Source organism: Bubalus kerabau, chromosome 4, assembly GCF_029407905.1.
Source record: "Bubalus kerabau isolate K-KA32 ecotype Philippines breed swamp buffalo chromosome 4, PCC_UOA_SB_1v2, whole genome shotgun sequence".
NCBI classification, from domain to species: domain Eukaryota; kingdom Metazoa; phylum Chordata; class Mammalia; order Artiodactyla; family Bovidae; genus Bubalus; species Bubalus kerabau.
In genome coordinates this window covers 1394409-1413580 of record NC_073627.1, presented here as the reverse complement: position 1 = coordinate 1413580, position 19172 = coordinate 1394409, and the positions used below count along the sequence as shown (strand labels likewise).

Below are 19172 nucleotides of genomic sequence, written 5' to 3'. Positions count from 1 at the left end.
AGAGAAACTCCCAATAATTCACAGATTCCCCTCCCTTGAGTACAGGGAGTACACCCTGCACCCCTCACGCATGGGCTCCTCATGGAACTGTCTTCCCAAGAGCAGTGTAGGAAGGCCGGAGGACGCCATCACAGGGCGAACCCAGCACACACCGCGGCCAGGTGGCCAGGGGAGAACCCAGCACACACCACGGCCAGGTGGCCAGGGGAGAACCCAGCACACACCGCGGCCAGGTGGCCAGGGGAGAACCCAGCACATACCAGCGGCCAGGTGGCCAGGGGAGAACGCAAGCACACACCACGGCCAGGCGGCCAGGGGAGAACCCAGCACACACCTGTGGCCAGGGGAGAACCCAGCACACATCCGCAGCCAGGCAGCCAGGAGAGAGCCCAACACACCCTGCAGCCAGGTGACCAGGGCTAGCGATGGGGAGAGCCCAGCACACACCCTCAGCCAGGTACCAGGGGAGAGCCCGACACACACTGCAGCCAGGCAGCCAGGGCTAGCATCCACGGGGAGAGCCCAACACACACCCACAGCCAGGCGACCAACACACACCGCAGCCAGGCGGCCAGGGCTAGTGACAGGGAGAGCCCAATACACCTGCAGCCAGGCGACCAGGGGAGAACCCGGCACACACCACTGCAGCCAGGCAACCAGGGCTAGTGACGGGGAGAACCCAGCACACGCCTGCAGCGAGGTGACCAACACACCCCGCAGCCAGGCAGCCAGGGCTAGCGACAGGGAGAGCCCAACACACCCACAGCCAGGCGGCCAGAGGAGAACCCAGCACGCACCCGCAGCCAGGCGGCCAGGGCTACCGTTCACGGGGTGGCCACAGGTAGCGTGTGCCCCTGATGTGATACGGAGAGCAGCAGCCTACTTCCATGACCTACTGCGTCAGCCCGTAACCCCATCTTATCATGAGAAGAACAGGAGGCGGGGCGCCCTGCAGTATTCCTGACCAGGCCTCCCGCAGCTGCCGAGACCATGAGACAGAAGGGGCGTCTGAGACGCTGTCACAGCCCAGAGGAGCCTACGGAGGAAACAGAACGTGGCGTCGGGGTGAGATCCTGGAAAAGAAGGACACTAGGGACAGTGAAGGAAAACGGAACCAACGATGGACTCTGGTTTATTACGGCGTCCTGCTGATCCGCTGACTGTAGCAGGTGCAGCAGAATGACGTAAGATGCTACAGAGCAGGAGCTGGGTGTGGGCACGTGGGAACTCTACCACCCTCTCAAACTTCCTGTACACCTAAAACCCTCTAAAACATAAAATCTATTTGTTTAAACGGCAATCCTATTCAAAACAATCAACTGATGCTATTCAGGATATTCTTCTTTAACACTGTGATGCTGGAAGAGAAACACGGATGGCAACGATCAAACGATGGATCCCAGCCGCGCTGGAGAGTGGCGACCTGCCCCGATTCACACCCGCCGCTGGCAGTGCTGGGTGACTGTAAGTGGTTCACACAGAGCTTCACGTGCCTAAGGCCTCTGATACTCTCCAACGCGATTCAGGTCCATGAATAGAACCTGGAGTGTCATGGCTTTGAATGGAAAAACACAGCTCATTTTCTCTCCAGTCCCCTGACTGGCCTTCAGCACTTCCCTTCTGCTATGAGTACAGTCACCCACCAATCAAGTATCAGCAATGCCTGCGAACAACGGAAGTCACAGATAGTTTATAGACCCTTATAGTGCGGCATCGTCTCTAATGTCGTTGCAGTCAGTTCCGTCGCTCAGTCGTGTCTGACTCTTTGCGACCCCATGGACTGCAGCACGCCAGGCTTCCCTGTCCATTGCCAGCTCCCAGAGTTCATTCAAACCCATGTCCATTGAGTCAGTGATGCCATCCAACCATCTCATCCTCTGTCGTCCCCTTCTCCTCCTGCCCTCAATCTTTCCCAGCATCCCGGTCTTTTCCAATGAGTCAGTTCTTTGCATCAGGTGACCAAAGTATTGGAGTTTCAGCTTCAGCATCAGTCCTTCCAGTGAATATTCAGCACTGACTTCCTTTACGATGGACTGGTTTGATCTCCTTGCAGTCCAAGGGACTCTCAAGAGTCTTCTCCAACAACACAGTTCAAAAGCATCAATTCTTCAGTGCTCAGCTTTCTAATATTGTTTACCCTCATCATTATTCGTAAGTTACAACACTTATTAGCCCCACTGTGCAATCATGATATTTATTGCATTCATTTGGAAGCATATGTATTACTTTATCATGACTCTGATTTATTAATATTTTGATGCCTATAACTATAATTTCTTTGTCATCTTATATAATTTTATTAAATTGTCAAATACTATTCTGAGAGGGATGCATAAACTTCACAAGATTGCCAGTGGCATCCGTGTTTAAGAGAGGGGCAAAGAATACCGCTAAGAAAGCCTAAAATCTCAATAAAACCACTCACAGACTCTGTGCATCTAAACCCGATATGAAGCGAGCCCTACACTTTACAGCGGTCACCTCCCCAAGCATCTAAGAACACTGCTATCATTTTCATATTTATAAGTTCTAACACATTGCTCTAAAAATCCAGTGTCTCCATGTTTAATTGTTAGTTTCACACAAGGAGACTCCTGCCAATACCAAAAGACATAGGTCTAATCATCTGTACAAATGCTTGCTTACAAAAAAATGGAACAGGGCAAAAAAAAGACCCAATTAAAAAAAGAAGAGAGCTTGAAAGAAGAAAACACAGGAACTAATTCTCAGTGACAGCCTCGTCTTTCATCTTAAGCCGTGCCTTGAACTCTTCCTTGTTTAATTATTAAATCAGGAGTGGCTCAGCAAGGTCTGTCTAGAGTTGATGACTCTTAAATTCAACCCTGCTGACAGACCCTGTCCATTCTTCTCTATATTTTACTGTTACCTAATGACAAGGTCTGAATGCTAATTTTTAAATTCAACTTTCATTAAAAATAGAAAGCAGTTTCTCTAACAGTAGCCTCTTGGCCCCAAAATATGACTTCAGTTTACACCCCAAATGTATAAAAATGAAAAATTCTAATGTGAAAGCTATTACTGTCTTAATTTTGTCTAACTAATGAAAAATAACAGTGCAGTAAACATTGTCTGAGGAGGCCTTACAAACAGCTGTGAGAAGAGAAGCGAAAAGCAAAGGAGAAAAGGAAAGATATAAGCATCTGAATGCAGAGTTCCAAAGAATAGCAAGAAGAGATAAGAAAGCGTTCCTCAGTGATCAATGCAAAGAAATAGAGGAAAACAACAGAATGGGAAAGACTAGAGATGTCTTCAAGAAAATTAGAGATACCAAGGGAACATTTCATGCAAAGATGGGCTCGATAAAGGACAGAAATGGTATGGACCTAACAGAAGTAGAAGATATTAAGAAGAGGTGGCAAGAATACACAGAAGAACTGTACAAAAAAGATCTTCATGACCAAGATAATCACGATGGTGTGATCACTCACCTAGAGCCAGACATCCTGGAATGTGAAGTCAAGTGGGCCTTAGAAAGCATCACTATGAACAAAGCTAGTGGAGGTGATGGAATTCCAGTTGAACTACTCCAAATCCTGAAAGATGATGCTGTGAAAGTGCTGCACTCAATATGCCAGCAAATTTGGAAAACTCAGCAGTGGCCACAGGACTCGAAAAGGTCAGTTTTCATTCCAATCCCTAAGAAAGGCAATGCCAAAGAATGCTCAAACTACAGCATAATTGCACTCATCTCACACACTAGTAAAGTCATGCTCAAAATTCTCCAAGCCAGGCTTCAGCAATACGTGAACCGTGAACTTCCAGATATTCAAGCTGGTTTTAGAAAAGGCAGAGGGAGGGGGAGGAGCCAAGATGGCAGAGGAGTAGGACGGGGAGAACACTTTCTCCCCCCACAAATTCATCAAAAGAGCATTTAAACGTCAAGTAAATTCCACAAAACAACTTCTGAATGCCGGCAGAGGACATCAGGCACCCAGAAAAGCAACCCAACTCTTCAAAAGGAGGTAGGAAAAAATATAAAAGACAAAAAAAGAGACAAAAGAGGGAGGGACTCTTTTGTGGCTGAGGCACTGCGAGCGCACGCCAGTGTTATCTGTTTGCAGCATCCCTCCCTCCCTCCCCACAGCGCGGCTGAACAAGTGAGCCTAAATAAAATTAAAAAAAAATAGTGTCCTCCACCGTCCCCTTTGTGTCAGGGCGGGAACCAGACACTGAAGAGACCAGCAAACAGAAGAAGCTATAACAGAGGGAAACGCCTTGGAAGCTACAGGCCATAGATTATAATCCTGTGGTTACTACGGACTGCATAGGAAGGGGCCTATAGATCTTGAGAAATATAAGTCCGACCAAGGAACTAGCCAAAAATGAACTGAACCCACAATACTCACAACAAAACCAGAGAAAGACCTAGATATATTTTTACTATTTTTACGATCAATCTTTCTTTTTTCTTTTTTTTTTAATTTAAAAAAAAAAAAAATTTTAAGTCCTCTATTGTCCTTTAATTTTCACTTTTATAACTATTACTTTGCAAAAAAAAAAAGACCCTATTTTTTTTTTCTTCTTCAGCAAACTTTATATATATATTTTATAATTTTTTGACCATGTTTTGTTTTGTTTTGTTTTTTTCTTTTTCTTCTTTTCTTTAACATTGTATTTTTGAAATTCCAAACTCTACTCTAGATTTTTAATTTTAGCCTTTTGGTATATGTTATCAATTTTGTACCTATAGTTTTTTTCATAATTTCTGTGACTTTTTTTCCCTCTGTTTCTTTCTCTTCTTCTTTTGTATAACATCGTATATCTGCAATTCCAAACTCTACTCAAGATTTTTAATTTATGCTTTTTGGTATTTGATATCAATTTTGTACCTGTACTTTCTTTATAATTTTTGCGACATTGTTTTAGTTGGTTTGTTTGTTTTCTCTCTTTATTTTTCTTCTTCTTTTGTATAACATCGTATATCTGCAATTCCAAACTCTACTCTAGATTTTTAATTTTTGCTTTTTGGTATTAGTTATCAATTTTGTACCTGTAGTTTCTTTATAATTTTCGCGACCTTGTTTGTTTTTCTTTGTTCGTTTTTTCTCTCTTTCTTTTCCTTCTTCTTTTCTTTAACATCGTATTTTTGAAATTCCAAACTCTACTCTAGATTTTTAATTTTAGCCTTTTGGTATATGTTATCAATTTTGTACATATAGTTTTTTTTTTATAATTTCTGTGACTTTTTTTTTTCTTTTTTTTCCCCTCTGTTTCTTTCTCTTCTTCTTTTATATAACATTGTATATCTGCAATTCCAAACTCTACTCAAGATTTTTAATTTATGCTTTTTGGTATTTGATATCAATTTTGTACCTGTATTTTCTTTATAATTTTTGCAACATTGTTTTTGTTGGTTTGTTTGTTTTCTCTCTTTATTTTTCTTCTTTTTTTTTTTTTAACATTGTATTTTTGAAATTCCAAACTCTACTCTAGATTTTTAATTTTTGCTTTTTGGTATTAGTTATCAATTTTGTACCTGTAGTTTCTTTATAATTTTCGCAACCTTGTTTGTTTTTCTTTGTTCGTTTTTTCTCTCTTTCTTTTCCTTCTTCTTTTCATTAACATTGCATTTTTGAAATTCCAAACTCTACTCTAGATTTTTAATTTTTGCTTTTATGTATTTGTTACCAATTTTGTACCTTTAAGAACCCAATCTTCAGGACCCATTTTTCACTGGGGAACGAGATTACTGGCTTGACTGCTCTCTCTCCCTTTGGACTCTCCGTTTTCTCCACCAGGTCGCCTGTATCTCCTCCCTAACCCCTCTCTACTCTACCCAACTCTGTGAATTTCTGTGTGTTCCAGATGGTGGAGAACACTTAGGGAACTGATCACTGGCTGGATCTGTCTCCCTCCTTTTCATTTCCCCCTTTTATCCTTCTGGCCACCTCTGTCTCCTACCTCCTTCTTCTCTTCTCTGTATAAGTCCATGAACATCTCTGAGCGGTCCAGTTATGGAGTGCACATAAGGAAGTGACTACTGGCTAGCCCACTCTCTCCACTATTGATTCCACCTCATTTCATTTGGGTCACCTCTAACTCCCTCCTCCCACTTCTCTTCTCCATGTAATGCTTTGAACCTCTCTGAGTGACCCTCACAGTAGAGAAACTTTTCATCTTTAACGTAGATGTTTTATCAATGGTGCTGTATAGAAGGAGAAGTTTTGAAACTACTGTAAAAATAAGACCGATAACTGGAAGTAGGAGGCTTAAGTCCAAACCCTGACTCCAGGGAACTCCTGACTCCAAGGAACATTAATTTACAGGAGCTCATCAAACGCCTCCATACCGACACTGAAACCAAGCACCACACAAGGGCCAACAAGTTCCAGGGCAAGACATACCAAGCAAATTCTCCAGCAACAAAGGAACACAGCCCTGAGCTTCAAGATACAGGCTGCCCAAAGTCACCCCAAAACCATAGACATCTCATAACTCATTACTGGACATTTCATTACACTCCAGAGAGAAGAAATACAGCTCCATCCACCAGAACATCGACACAAGTTTCCCTAACCAGGAAACCGTGACAAGCCACCTGTACAAACCCACACACAGTGAGGAAACGCCACAATAAAGAGAACTCCACAAACTGCCAGAATACAGAAAGGACACCCCAAACTCAGCAATTTAAACAAGATGAAGAGACAGAGGAATAGCCAGCAGATAAAGGAACAGGATAAATGCCCACCAAACCAAACAAAAGAGGAAGAGATAGGGAATCTACCTGATAAAGAATTCCGAATAATGATAGTGAAATTGATCCAAAATCTTGAAATTAAAATGGAATCACAGATAAATAGCCTGGAGGCAAGGATTGAGAAGATGCAAGAAAGGTTTAACAAGGACTTAGAAGAAATAAAAAAGGGTCAATATATAATGAATAATGCAATAAGTGAAATTAAAAACACTCTGGAGGCAACAAATAGTAGAATAACAGAGGCAGAAGATAGGATTAGTGAATTAGAAGATAGAATGGTAGAAATAAATCAATCAGAGAGGATAAAAGAAAAACGAATTAAAAGAAATGAGGACAATCTCAGAGACCTCCAGGACAATATTAAACGCTACAACATTTGAATCATAGGGGTCCCAGAAGAAGAAGACAAAAAGAAAGACCATGAGAAAATACTTGAGGAGATAATAGTTGAAAACTTCCCTAAAATGGGGAAGGAAATAATCACCCAAGTCCAAGAAACCCAGAGAGTCCCAAACAGGATAAACCCAAGGCGAAACACCCCAAGACACATATTAATCAAATTAACAAAGATCAAACACAAAGAACAAATATTAAAAGCAGCAAGGGAAAAACAACAAATAACACACAAGGGAATACCCATAAGGATAACAGCTGATCTTTCAATAGAAACTCTTCAAGCCAGGAGGGAATGGCAAGACATAATTAAAATGATGAAAGAAAATAACCTACAGCCCAGATTATTGTACCCAGCAAGGATCTCATTCAAGTATGAAGGAGAAATCAAAAGCTTTTCAGACAAGCAAAAGCTGAGAGAATTCTGCACCACCAAACCAGCTCTCCAACAAATACTAAAGGATATTCTCTAGACAGGAAACACAAAAAGGGTGTATAAATTCGAACCCAAAACAATAAAGTAAATGGCAACGGGATCATACTTATCAGTAATTACCTTAAATGTAAATGGGTTGAATGCCCCAACCAAAAGACAAAGACTGGCTGAATGGATACAAAAACAAGACCCCTACATATGTTGTCTACAAGAGACCCACCTCAAAACAGGGGACACATACAGACTGAAAGTGAAGGGCTGGAAAAAGATTTTCCATGCAAATAGGGACCAAAAGAAAGCAGGAGTAGCAATACTCATATCAGATAAAATAGACTTTAAAACAAAGACTGTGAAAAGAGACAAAGATGGTCACTACATAATGATCAAAGGATCAATCCAAGAAGAAGATATAACAATTATAAATATATATGCACCCAACACGGGAGCACCGCAGTATGTAAGACAAATGCTAACAAGTATGAAAGGAGAAATTAACAATAACACAATAATAGTGGGAGACTTTAATACCCCACTCACACCTATGGATAGATCAACTAAACAGAAAATTAACAAGGAAACACAAACTTTAAACAATACAATAGACCAGTTAGACCTAATTGATATCTATAGGACATTTCATCCCAAAACAATGAATTTCACCTTTTTCTCAAGCGCACATGGAACCTTCTCCAGGATAGATCACATCTTGGGCCATAAAGCTAGCCTTGGTAAATTCAAAAAAATAGAAATCATTCAAGCATCTTTTCTGACCACAATGCCGTAAGATTAGATCTCAATTACAAGAGAAAAACTATTAAAAATTCCAACATATGGAGGCTGAACAACACGCCGCTGAATAACCAACAAATCACAGAAGAAATCAAAAAAGAAATCAAAATTTGCATAGAAACGAATGAAAATGAAAACACAACAACCCAAAACCTGTGGGACACGGTAAAAGCAGTCCTAAGGGGAAAGTTCATAGCAATACAGGCACACCTCAAGAAACAAGAAAAAAGTCAAATAAATAACTTAACTCTACACCTAAAGCAACTAGAAAAGGAAGAAATGAAGAACCCCAGGGTTAGTAGAAGGAAAGAAATCTTAAAACTTAGAGCAGAAATAAATGCAAAAGAAACAAAAGAGATCATAGCAAAAATCAACAAAACCAAAAGCTGGTTTTTTGAAAGGATAAATAAAATTGACAAACCATTAGCCAGACTCATCAAGAAACAAAGGGAGAAAAATCAAATCAATAAAATTAGAAATGAAAATGGACAGATCACAACAGACAACACAGAAATACAAAGGATCATAAGAGAGTACTATCAACAATTATATGCCAATAAAATGGACAACGTGGAAGAAATGGACAAATTCTTAGAAAAGTACAACTTTCCAAAACTCGATCAGGAAGAAATAGAAAATCTTAACAGACCCATCACAAGCACGGAAATTGAAACTGTAATCAAAGATCTTCCAGCAAACAAAAGCCCAGGTCTAGACGGTTTCACAGCTGAATTCTACCAAAAATTTAGAGAAGAGCTAACACCTATCCTGCTCAAACTCTTCCAGAAAATTGCAGAGGAAGATAAACTTCCAAACTCATTCTATGAGGCCACCATCACCCTAATACCAAAACCTGACAAAGATCCCACAAAAAAAGAAAACTACAGGCCAATATCACTGATGAACATAGATGCAAAAATCCTTAACAAAATTCTAGCAATCAGAATCCAACAACACATTAAAAAGATCATACACCATGACCAAGTGGGCTTTATCCCAGGGATGCAAGGATTCTTCAATATCCGCAAATCAATCAATGTAATACACCACATTAACAAATTGAAAAATAAAAACCATATGATTATCTCAATAGATGCAGAGAAAGCCTTTGACAAAATTCAACATCCATTTATGATAAAAACTCTCCAGAAAGCAGGAATAGAAGGAACATACCTCAACATAATCAAAGCTATATATGACAAACCCACAGCAAACATTATCCTCAATGGTGAAAAATTGAAAGCATTTCCTCTAAAGTCAGGAACAAGACAAGGGTGCCCACTTTCACCATTACTATTCAACATAGTTTTGGAAGTTTTGGCCACAGCAATCAGAGCAGAAAAAGAAATAAAAGGAATCCAAATTGGAAAAGAAGAAGTAAAGCTCTCTCTGTTTGCAGATGACATGATCCTCTACATAGAAAACCCTAAAGACTCGACCAGAAAATTACTAGAACTAATCAATGACTATAGTAAAGTTGCAGGATATAAAATCAACACACAGAAATCCCTTGCATTCCTATACACTAATAATGAGAAAACAGAAAGAGAAATTAAGGAAACAATTCCATTCACCATTGCAACGGAAAGAATAAAATACTTAGGAATATATCTACCTAAAGAAACTAAAGACCTATATATAGAAAACTATAAAACACTGGTGAAAGAAATCAAAGAGGACACTAACAGATGGAGAAATATACCATGTTCATGGATTGGAAGAATCAATATAGTGAAAATGAGTATACTACCCAAAGCAATCTATAGATTCAATGCAATCCCTATCAAGCTACCAACAGCATTCTTCACAGAGCTAGAACAAATAATTTCACAATTTGTATGGAAATACAAAAAACTTTGAATAGCCAAAGCGATCTTGAGAAAGAAGAATGGAACTGGAGGAATCAACCTACCTGACTTCAGGCTCTACTACAAAGCCACAGTTATCAAGACAGTATGGTACTGGCACAAAGACAGAAATATAGATCAATGGAACAAAATAGAAAGCCCAGAGATAAATCCACGCACATATGGACACCTTATCTTTGACAAAGGAGGCCAGAATATACAATGGATTAAAGACAATCTCTTTAACAAGTGGTGCTGGGAAATCTGGTCAACCACTTGTAAAAGAATGAAACTAGAACACTTTCTAACACCATACACAAAAATAAACTCAAAATGGATTAAAGATCTCAACATAAGACCAGAAACTATAAAACTCCTAGAGGAGAACATAGGCAAAACACTCTCTGACATACATCACAGCAGGATCCTCTATGACCCACCTCCCAGAATATTGCAAATAAAAGCAAAAATAAACAAATGGGACCTAATTAACCTTAAAAGCTTCTGCACATCAAAGGAAACTATTAGCAAGGTGAAAAGACAGCCTTCAGAATGGGAGAAGATAATAGCAAATGAAGCAACTGACAAACAACTAATCTCGAGAATATACAAGCAACTCCTACAGCTCAACTCCAGAAAAATAAATGACCCAATCAAAAAATGGGCCAAAGAACTAAATAGACATTTCTCCAAAGAAGACATACAGATGGCTAACAAACACATGAAAAGATGCTCAACATCACTCATTACCAGAGAAATGCAAATCAAAACCACTATGAGGTACCATTTCACACCAGTCAGAATGGCTGTTATCCAAAAGTCTACAAATAATAAATGCTGGAGAGGGTGTGGAGAAAAGGGAACCCTCTTACACTGTTGGTGGGAATGCAAACTAGTACAGCCACTATGGAGAACAGTGTGGAGATTCCTTAAAAAACTGGAAATAGAACTGCCTTATGATCCAGCAGTCCCACTGCTGGGCATACATACTGAGGAAACCAGAAGGGAAAGAGACACGTGTACCCCAATGTTCATCGCAGCACTGTTTATAATAGCCAGGACATGGAAGCAACCTAGATGTCCATCAGCAGATGACTGGATAAGAAAGCTGTGGTACATATACACAATGGAGTATTACTCAGCCATTAAAAAGAATACATTTGAATCAGTTCTAATGAGGTGGATGAAACTGGAGCCTATTATACAGAGTGAAGTAAGCCAGAAAAAAAACACCAATACAGTATACTAACGCATATATATGGAATTTAGAAAGATGGTAACAATAACCCTGTGTACGAGACAGCAAAAGAGACACTGATGTATAGAACAGTCTTATGGACTCTGTGAGAGAGGGAGAGGGTGGGAAGATTTGGGAGAATGGCATTGAAACATGTAAAATATTATGTATGAAACGAGGTGCCAGTCCAGGTTCGATGCACGATACTGGATGCTTGGGGCTGGTGCACTGGGACGACCCAGAGGGATGGAATGGGGAGGGAGGAGGGAGGAGGGTTCAGGATGGGGAACACATGTATACCTGTGGTGGATTCATTTTGATATTTGGCAAAACTAATACAATTATGTAAAGTTTAAAAATAAAATAAAATTAAAAAAAAAAAAAAGAAAGAAAGAAAAGGCAGAGGAACCAGAGATCAAATTGCCAACATCCGCTGGATCATAGAAAAAGCAAGAGAGTTCCAGAAAAACATCTATTTCTGCTTTCTTGACTATGCCAAAGCCTTTGACTGTGTGGATCACAATAACCTGTGGAAAAGTCTTCAAGAGATGGGAATACCAGACCACCTGACCTGCCTCTTGAGAAACCTATATGCAGGTCAGGAAGCAACAGTTAGAACTGGACATGGAACAACAGACTGGTTCCAAATAGGAAAAGGAGTACGTCAAGGCTGTATATTGTCACCCTGCTTATTTAACTTCTATGCAGAGTACGTCATGAGAAACGCTGGGCTGGAAGAAGCACAAGCTGGAATCAAGATTGCTGGGAGAAATATCAAGAACCTCAGATATGCAGATGACACCACCTTTATGGCAGAAAGTGAAGAGGAACTAAAAAGCCTCTTGATGAAAGTGAAGGTGGAGAGTGTAAAAGTTGGCTTAAAGCTCAACATTCAGAAAACGAAGATCATGATATCCGGTCCCATCACTTCATGGGAAATAGATGGGGAAACAGTGGAAACAGTGTCAGACTTTTTTTGGGGGGCTCCAAAATCAGTGCAGATGGTGACTGCAGCCATGAAATTAAAAGATACTTACTCCTTAGAAGAAAAGTTATGACCAACCTAGATAGCATATTGAAAAGCAGAGATATTACTTTGCCAACAAGGGCCCATCTAGTCAAGGCTATGGTTTTTCCACTGGTCATATATGGACGTGAGAGTTGGACTGTGAAGAAAGCTGAGCGCTGAAGAATTGATGCTTTCGAACTGTGGTGTTGGAGAAGGCTCTTCAGAGTCCCTTGGACTGCAAGGAGATCCAACCAGTCCATTCTGAAGGAGATCAGCCCTGGGATTTCTTTGGAAGGACTGATGCTAAAGCTGAAACTCCAGTACTTTGGCCACCTCATGCCAAGAGTTGACTCACTGGAAAAGACTCTGATGCTGGGAGCGATTCGGGGCAGGAGGAGAAGAGGACGACAGAGGATGAGATGGCTGGATGGCATCACTGACTCGATGGACGTGAGTCTGAGTGAACTCCAGGAGTTGGTGATGGACAGGGAGGCCTGGCATGCTGCGATTCATGGGGTCCCGAAGAGTCGGACACGACTGAGCGACTGAACTGAACTGAACTGAAACATTGTAGGCAATTAATATGTTTCATAAATTTCAACTCTACAATTACTTAATGTATTCACATTTGTGAAAATTTAGGAGGCTGAGATGACAAAAATGTTTTTCAGATACAAATCTGGCTTTTGTTCACGGCCGTGAATATCACCCTTGTGCTGATTCTCCAGAAAACAGACCCCTGATCTTGCCGAGGAGAGCTGGTCCATGTCGGGGGTCCCTGCCCCACCAGGGAGCAGCCCCCGCAGCGGCAGTGCTCGCCCTCCACAGACCCCGGGACCAGCCGCCTGCCCCCCGTACCACGCCCATGGCCCTGGTCCCAGCCCCCACATCTGTCCTTGGAGCCCACGGTTTGTTCTCTGCACAGAGCAAGACAGACACGTTAGGAGCAACGTTCAGATGCAGCCACTCTGATGTGCTCAGTCTACCACAAATGTAGCAAGAAGCCAAACATTCAGGGAACCGCACGCTTCAGAACAGGTGAATCTACAATATACTAATTCTAATCTTACACCAATAAAGCTGTCTTTTTTTTTTTAAAGCATCAATCACAAGGTTTTCCCTGATCTGTGCCCTGACAAAGTCTCCTTCCACGTTACTCTCTGCTCACAGGGCCCCGTCCGTGCTGCCGTCTGCTCTGCGCTGAACTGGGCTGGCGTGTCCCAGCTTTGGGACTTCTGCTCTGGGTGTTCCTTCTGCCTGAAATTCCGGAAGACGGTGGAGCAACACTAGGAGGTGAACGCGCAGGAAAGCGTGGCCCTAAGACGGTCCCAGGCGAAGACTCAGACAGTTTCAAGCTTCAGCAAATATCTTTGATTTTTATGTGTTAAGTGTCACTCCAGTGTGGCCCATGTGAGTATTTGGGGTATTATTTGAGCCCTTCATGTTTTTCATTTTTCTTTAATTCCAAGAAATTAATTTACATTATTTCTTCAGGAAGATCTATCCTTCCTACTGCTTGGTATCCTTCTATGCCTCTGTCTCCTCGTATTCTCTTCCCAGCCTCTGCTCCTAGGATGCTTTTCGTTCTGATCTTGGTGGTGGTGGCTGTGGTTTAGTCGCTAAGTTGTGTCTGATTCTTGCAACCGTGTGGACTAGGAACCCACCAGGCCCCTCTGTCCGTGGGATTCTCCAGGCAAGAGTACTGGAGTGCGGTGCCATTTCCTTCTCCAATTCTGATCTTCAGCTCAGTTCATGTCCGACTCTTTGCGACCCCATGAATTGCAGCATGCTAGGCCTCCCTGTCTATCACCAACTCCCAGAGTTCACCCAAACTCTTGTCCATCGAGTCAGTGATGCCATCCAGCCATCTCATCCTCTGTCATCCCCTTCACCTCCTGTCCCCAAATCCCTCCCAGCATCAGAGTCTTTTCCAATGAGTCAGCTCTTCACATAAGGTGGCCAAAGTACTGGAGTTTCAGCTTTAGCATCAGTCCTTCCAAAGAACACCCAGGACTGATCTCCTTTAGAATGGACTGGTTGCATCTCCTTGCAGTCCAAGGGACTCTCAAGAGTCTTCTCCAACACCACTGTTCAAAAGCATCAATTCTTTGGTGCTCAGCTTTCTTCACAGTCCAACTTTCACATCCATACATGACCACTGGAAAAACCACAGCCTTAACTAGATGGACCCTTGTTGGCAAAGTAACGTCTCTGCTTTTCAATATGCTATCTAGGTTGGTCATAACTTTCCTTCCAAGGAGTAAGCATCGTTTAATTTCATGGCTGCAGTCAGCATCTGCAGTGATTTTGGAGCCCCAAAAAATAAAGTCTGACACCGTTTCCACTGTTTTTCCATCTATTTGCCATGAAGTGATGGGACCAGATGCCATGATCTTTGTTTTCTGAATGTTGAGCTTTAAGCCAACTTTTTCACTCTCCTCTTTCACTTTCATCAAGAGGCTTTTTCATTCCTCTTCACTTTTCTGCCATAAGGGTGGTGTCATCTGCATATCTGAGGTTATTAATATTTCTCCTGGCAATCTTGATTCCAGCTTGTGCTTCTTCCAGCCCAGCGTTTCTCATGATGTACTCTGCATAGAAGTTAAATAAGCAGGGTGACAATATACAGCCTTGACGTACTCCTTTTCCTATTAGGAACCAGTCTATTGTTCCATGTCCAGTTCTAACTGTTGCTTCCTGACCTGCATATAGGTTTCTCAAGAGGCAGGTCAGGTGGTCTGGTATTCCCATCTCTTTCAGAATTTTCCACAGTTTATTGTGATCCACCCAGTCAAAGGCTTTGGCATAGTCAATAAAGCAGAAATAGATGTTTTTCTGGAACTCTCTGATCTTACTCTTTTTTAAATTTTTAGATTTCCTTCTGCTGTATTTATTGTACTGTTTCTAATTGTATCAATTGACAGCCCAACCCCAGGCTGTCACCGCTCTCCCCTCCTCCCTGCTGGTCACACTGTGTCTCTGTGGGAGGGGATGGAGGTCCACATCACGCTCAACCTGCTGTCTTCAAGCAAACGCTTAATTATTAAAAATTATTATTTTTCGTATCCAGTAGTATCATTTGGAAATATTCTAAAATGGTCAGATGTTACAACCAAGGCTAGAGGAACTCCCTGGTGAACCAGCAGTTAGGACTCTGCCTCCCAGAGCGAGGGCCCGAGTTTGGTTCCTGGTCAGGGAAATAGACCCTACATGCTGTAACTAAGGCTCCTGCAATCTAAAGGTTTGGCACAGCCAAATAATATAAAGTTTTAAGAAGTTTTGTTATGGGACATTTCAAACATACACAAAAGGAGGAGGAATCGTATAATAAACCCACCATATTCTTCACCCCAATTCCTCATCTAGCTGGTTCCTAAACTGTCCAGTACTCTACCTGCTGAAGCCCCACCAGCATCCCCTCCTCCAGAGGTGACGGTGGGACAGGCCCCGGGCCCTGGAAGATCCACGTGGAACTGTTTGCTGCTTAGGTTCCTTCCAGGCTGACTCAGGGTTCTGCTTTCTTGACCCGGCTGGCTCGGGGTCAGCCCACCCCTCGCCTGGCCCAACCCCAGGCTGTCACTGCTCTCCCCTCCTCCCTGCTGGTCACGCTGTGTCTCTGTGGGAGGGGACGGAGGTCCACATCGCGCTCAACCTGCTGTATTCAAGCAAACGCCCACCAACTTCCTGAACTGAGAACGTCCTTGTGTATACAGGGCTCCTGATGATTGCTCTTGCATGTTACAGCTATCTATTGGGCACTCACCACATAACTTAGTTTATGTATATTAACGCATTTAATATTCCCAGCAACATACATACACTCTACTCCTGCTGTTACCCTGCCTGATGGATGAGCACACTCAACAGCATAAGAGCTGGCACGGCACTCAAGCTACAAAGGAACTGAAATGGGAGCCCGAGACCTATAGCCCAGCTCCGCATCACTGTGGATACTGCATCCCATTCCTTCCGCCCTCTGAAACGGGCCCTTCAGCTAGTCTGGGGTCTCCAAGACACGCCTAGGTAACAGACTCTGGCTCAGACTCCACAGCTTTAAATCCAAGGAGGCACTCTGGACAAGCCAGCTGACCAAGGGGGCTGACTGGCCAGGGACCCTGCTCGTGCTGAGGATTCAGGGTCTACACGCCACGAAGTCAGATCAGGTATCAGGAACAAGGAGGACGGGGTGCACCTACCTCAGACATGAGGCCCGGGGTCCAGGTGCCCCTCAGCCCACCTTCCCCAGGCTTCTGTATTTCAGGAAGGCAGCTGAGCCTCTCAAGGGCGGAAGACCCACCCTCTGCAAGCAGAGAGTCAGCGAGGGGCTCTGGGGCCCTCCATCCTCCCTAGGAAGACACGCCTGGTCACCTGCTGTGTACTCTGGTGGTGCCCCTCTGAATCCTCAGGAAAGGGACTCTGGGCTCACCCACGGGGCATCTGTGTCTGTTCCCTCACAAAACAGAGCAACTAAGAAAGTCTGCCTTCTGCTGGCCACACTGCTCCACCTCCTGATCTGACTGTCTCCCCACGGGCATTACAGCCACGCTGCTCCACCTCCTGACCTGACTGTCTTCCCACAGGCATTACACATTTCCAGAAAAACAATCACCTCTTCAGTCAGAAAGACTGAAACAAATAAATAAAACAGAAAGCAAAAAAGTAAAGAAATTATCTCTAGGGTGAAAGTCAGTGGAGAAAAAAACAAAAAAATAAGAAGAAAGTTTTATAAACGTTTGCAGGGGTAAAAAAAAAAAAAAAGAAGTGATAACAATCGATCCCAAGGGAAATCCTGCGGCCACTGAAGAGGCCACACACTGCCACGTGTGAGCCTGTGTCGGGAAGGAAGGTGAGGGGTTTTTGCTCCACAGCACACTTGCCGTGCACGGCATGCTCTGGAAGCAAGGAAGCGTGAGGACAGGGAGGTGAAGAGGACAGCTCATCAGGACAAGGCACGGAGAAGCAGACGTACCGTGGACCGCGTCTGTGCCACGTATTCACCCTCCATTTTGTTCAGCCGCACGTTGGTGTCCTCGAGCAATTCTTGAATGTTTTCAGTGTGTCGCTTTTGAAGTTCAAACTTTTCCTTTTCCATTTCTGCTACAGCGCTGTGGAGCTACAGAGGGGAAGAATCGACTCTTTCACTACTATTACAGAATGGACTATTTTGTAATTCAGAAAAAAGGTTTTCCTATATTTCTCTATTTATTTATATGGTGACCTGAACAACAAAAGATATAAAATATTCGAAGTAAAGATTCATGTAAAGAGCATGATTAAGAAACAGTTTTTGTTTACTTTCCTCAATTGAAAATGTTATTGGATAAACAAATATTAAAGGGAATTATCCACCTCAGGCAGAAATAGTAAATAAATCAGATAACAGAATGCATCAGGTAAACAGCACCAGGATTAGCCTGATACCAGAAAACAAAGGTATTTACAATATTGTTATCAATTAGGATTGCTATCTCACAGTATTTTCATCTTATTTGCATGAAATCTTGCACAAGAGTAATGTTCAAAATGGTTTATCCTTCACCCTGACTCCCACCAAGAAACTATTTTTATCCGCTCCGTAAACTACACTAAGCAGACACAAAGGTGGCCGGTGTAAACCAAGGCGAGCTCTCGGGAGACCGCACACCCATGTCTCTGTGCACACTGGCCGCCTTGATGAGGACTGTGAACACATGCCAAAGTGGGCGAGATGCTGAAACATGGACGCAGCAAGGTAAGGAAGCCAATTCTCAATGAGCAGCCTCTAAAGGAGTGGAAAGCCCAGGCGGCAAGCCTCGCGGGCACTGTCCACCAGTCTTCACAGGCAGGGAATGCGGACTCTAGTTCCTGCTGTCCACCTGTCTTCACGGGTGGGGATGCGGAATCTGGTTCCTGTCCTCTGCACCCAGCCCAGGCTCACAGATCTGAAGCCTGATGGAGCTCAGAATTACTAGGAATAGTTACTCCAGTGTCTGGCATTTATATTTAATCAAGTTAAAATAAGTTATAATTTATATAATTTTACAGATACTTTTGAGTGTTTTCCAATAACTGCTGGCCTGGTTTTAGGAGGACAGTGTCTCGAGTGAAGTGTCAAATAATGAAATGTGTGCTTGCAGCAGCCAGAGAAAAAACATGCCAACTTTACAGAAAAGGTAAAAGCACCTAAATGGACACGACCCTAGAAGAGCGCTCCGTCTGCCCTCTGGACAGGGGCCCTCCTCACACGGCTCTGGAGCCACGGCCCCAGGACACAGCCGCCCAGCTTCAGCTCCAACCACCCCGCAGGGCCCAGGAAAATGCTCGAACCTGACCCACGGGGAGATGGTCAGCAGGAGGAGTTCACCGAAGACCTTCACAGCCGACTTACTCAAAACAAGTAACGTGTTTCACTTCTTGTGAGTACATATTGTAATTTCAACCAATGGCGAAGAGCTCCTAAATGAAAGTACTGAGTGCCTGAGTGTGTGTTCAGTCCTGTCTGCCTCTCTGCAACCCCACGGACTGCAGCCCGCAGGCTCCTCTGTCCATGGGATTCTCCAGGCAAGAACACTGGAGGGGGCTGCCATGCCCTCCTCCAGGGGATCTTCCCAACACAGGGATCGAACCCACATCTCCTGCATTGCAGGCAGCTTCTTCATCGCTGAGCCACAGGGAAGCCCAAAAGTAGTTACTATGTGTGACTACGTAAGACTTTTATGAAACATTATAAGTATTTTTTACATTACTCTTGGCTCTGCTAA

General features: G+C 43.0%; 1 protein-coding gene across 7 annotated transcripts in view; it reads right to left on the bottom strand.

The window, feature by feature from the left end:
• The window catches only part of CEP112 (centrosomal protein 112), a 324857-nt gene that overhangs the window by 240523 nt on the left and 65162 nt on the right, over window positions 1–19172 (bottom strand). For all 7 annotated transcript variants that reach the window (XM_055574950.1, XM_055574952.1, XM_055574955.1 and 4 more), the window contains one exon: window positions 17402–17545. In XM_055574950.1, coding sequence (XP_055430925.1) covers window positions 17402–17545 — 144 coding nt within the window. The remainder of the gene's footprint in view (window positions 1–17401; window positions 17546–19172) is intronic.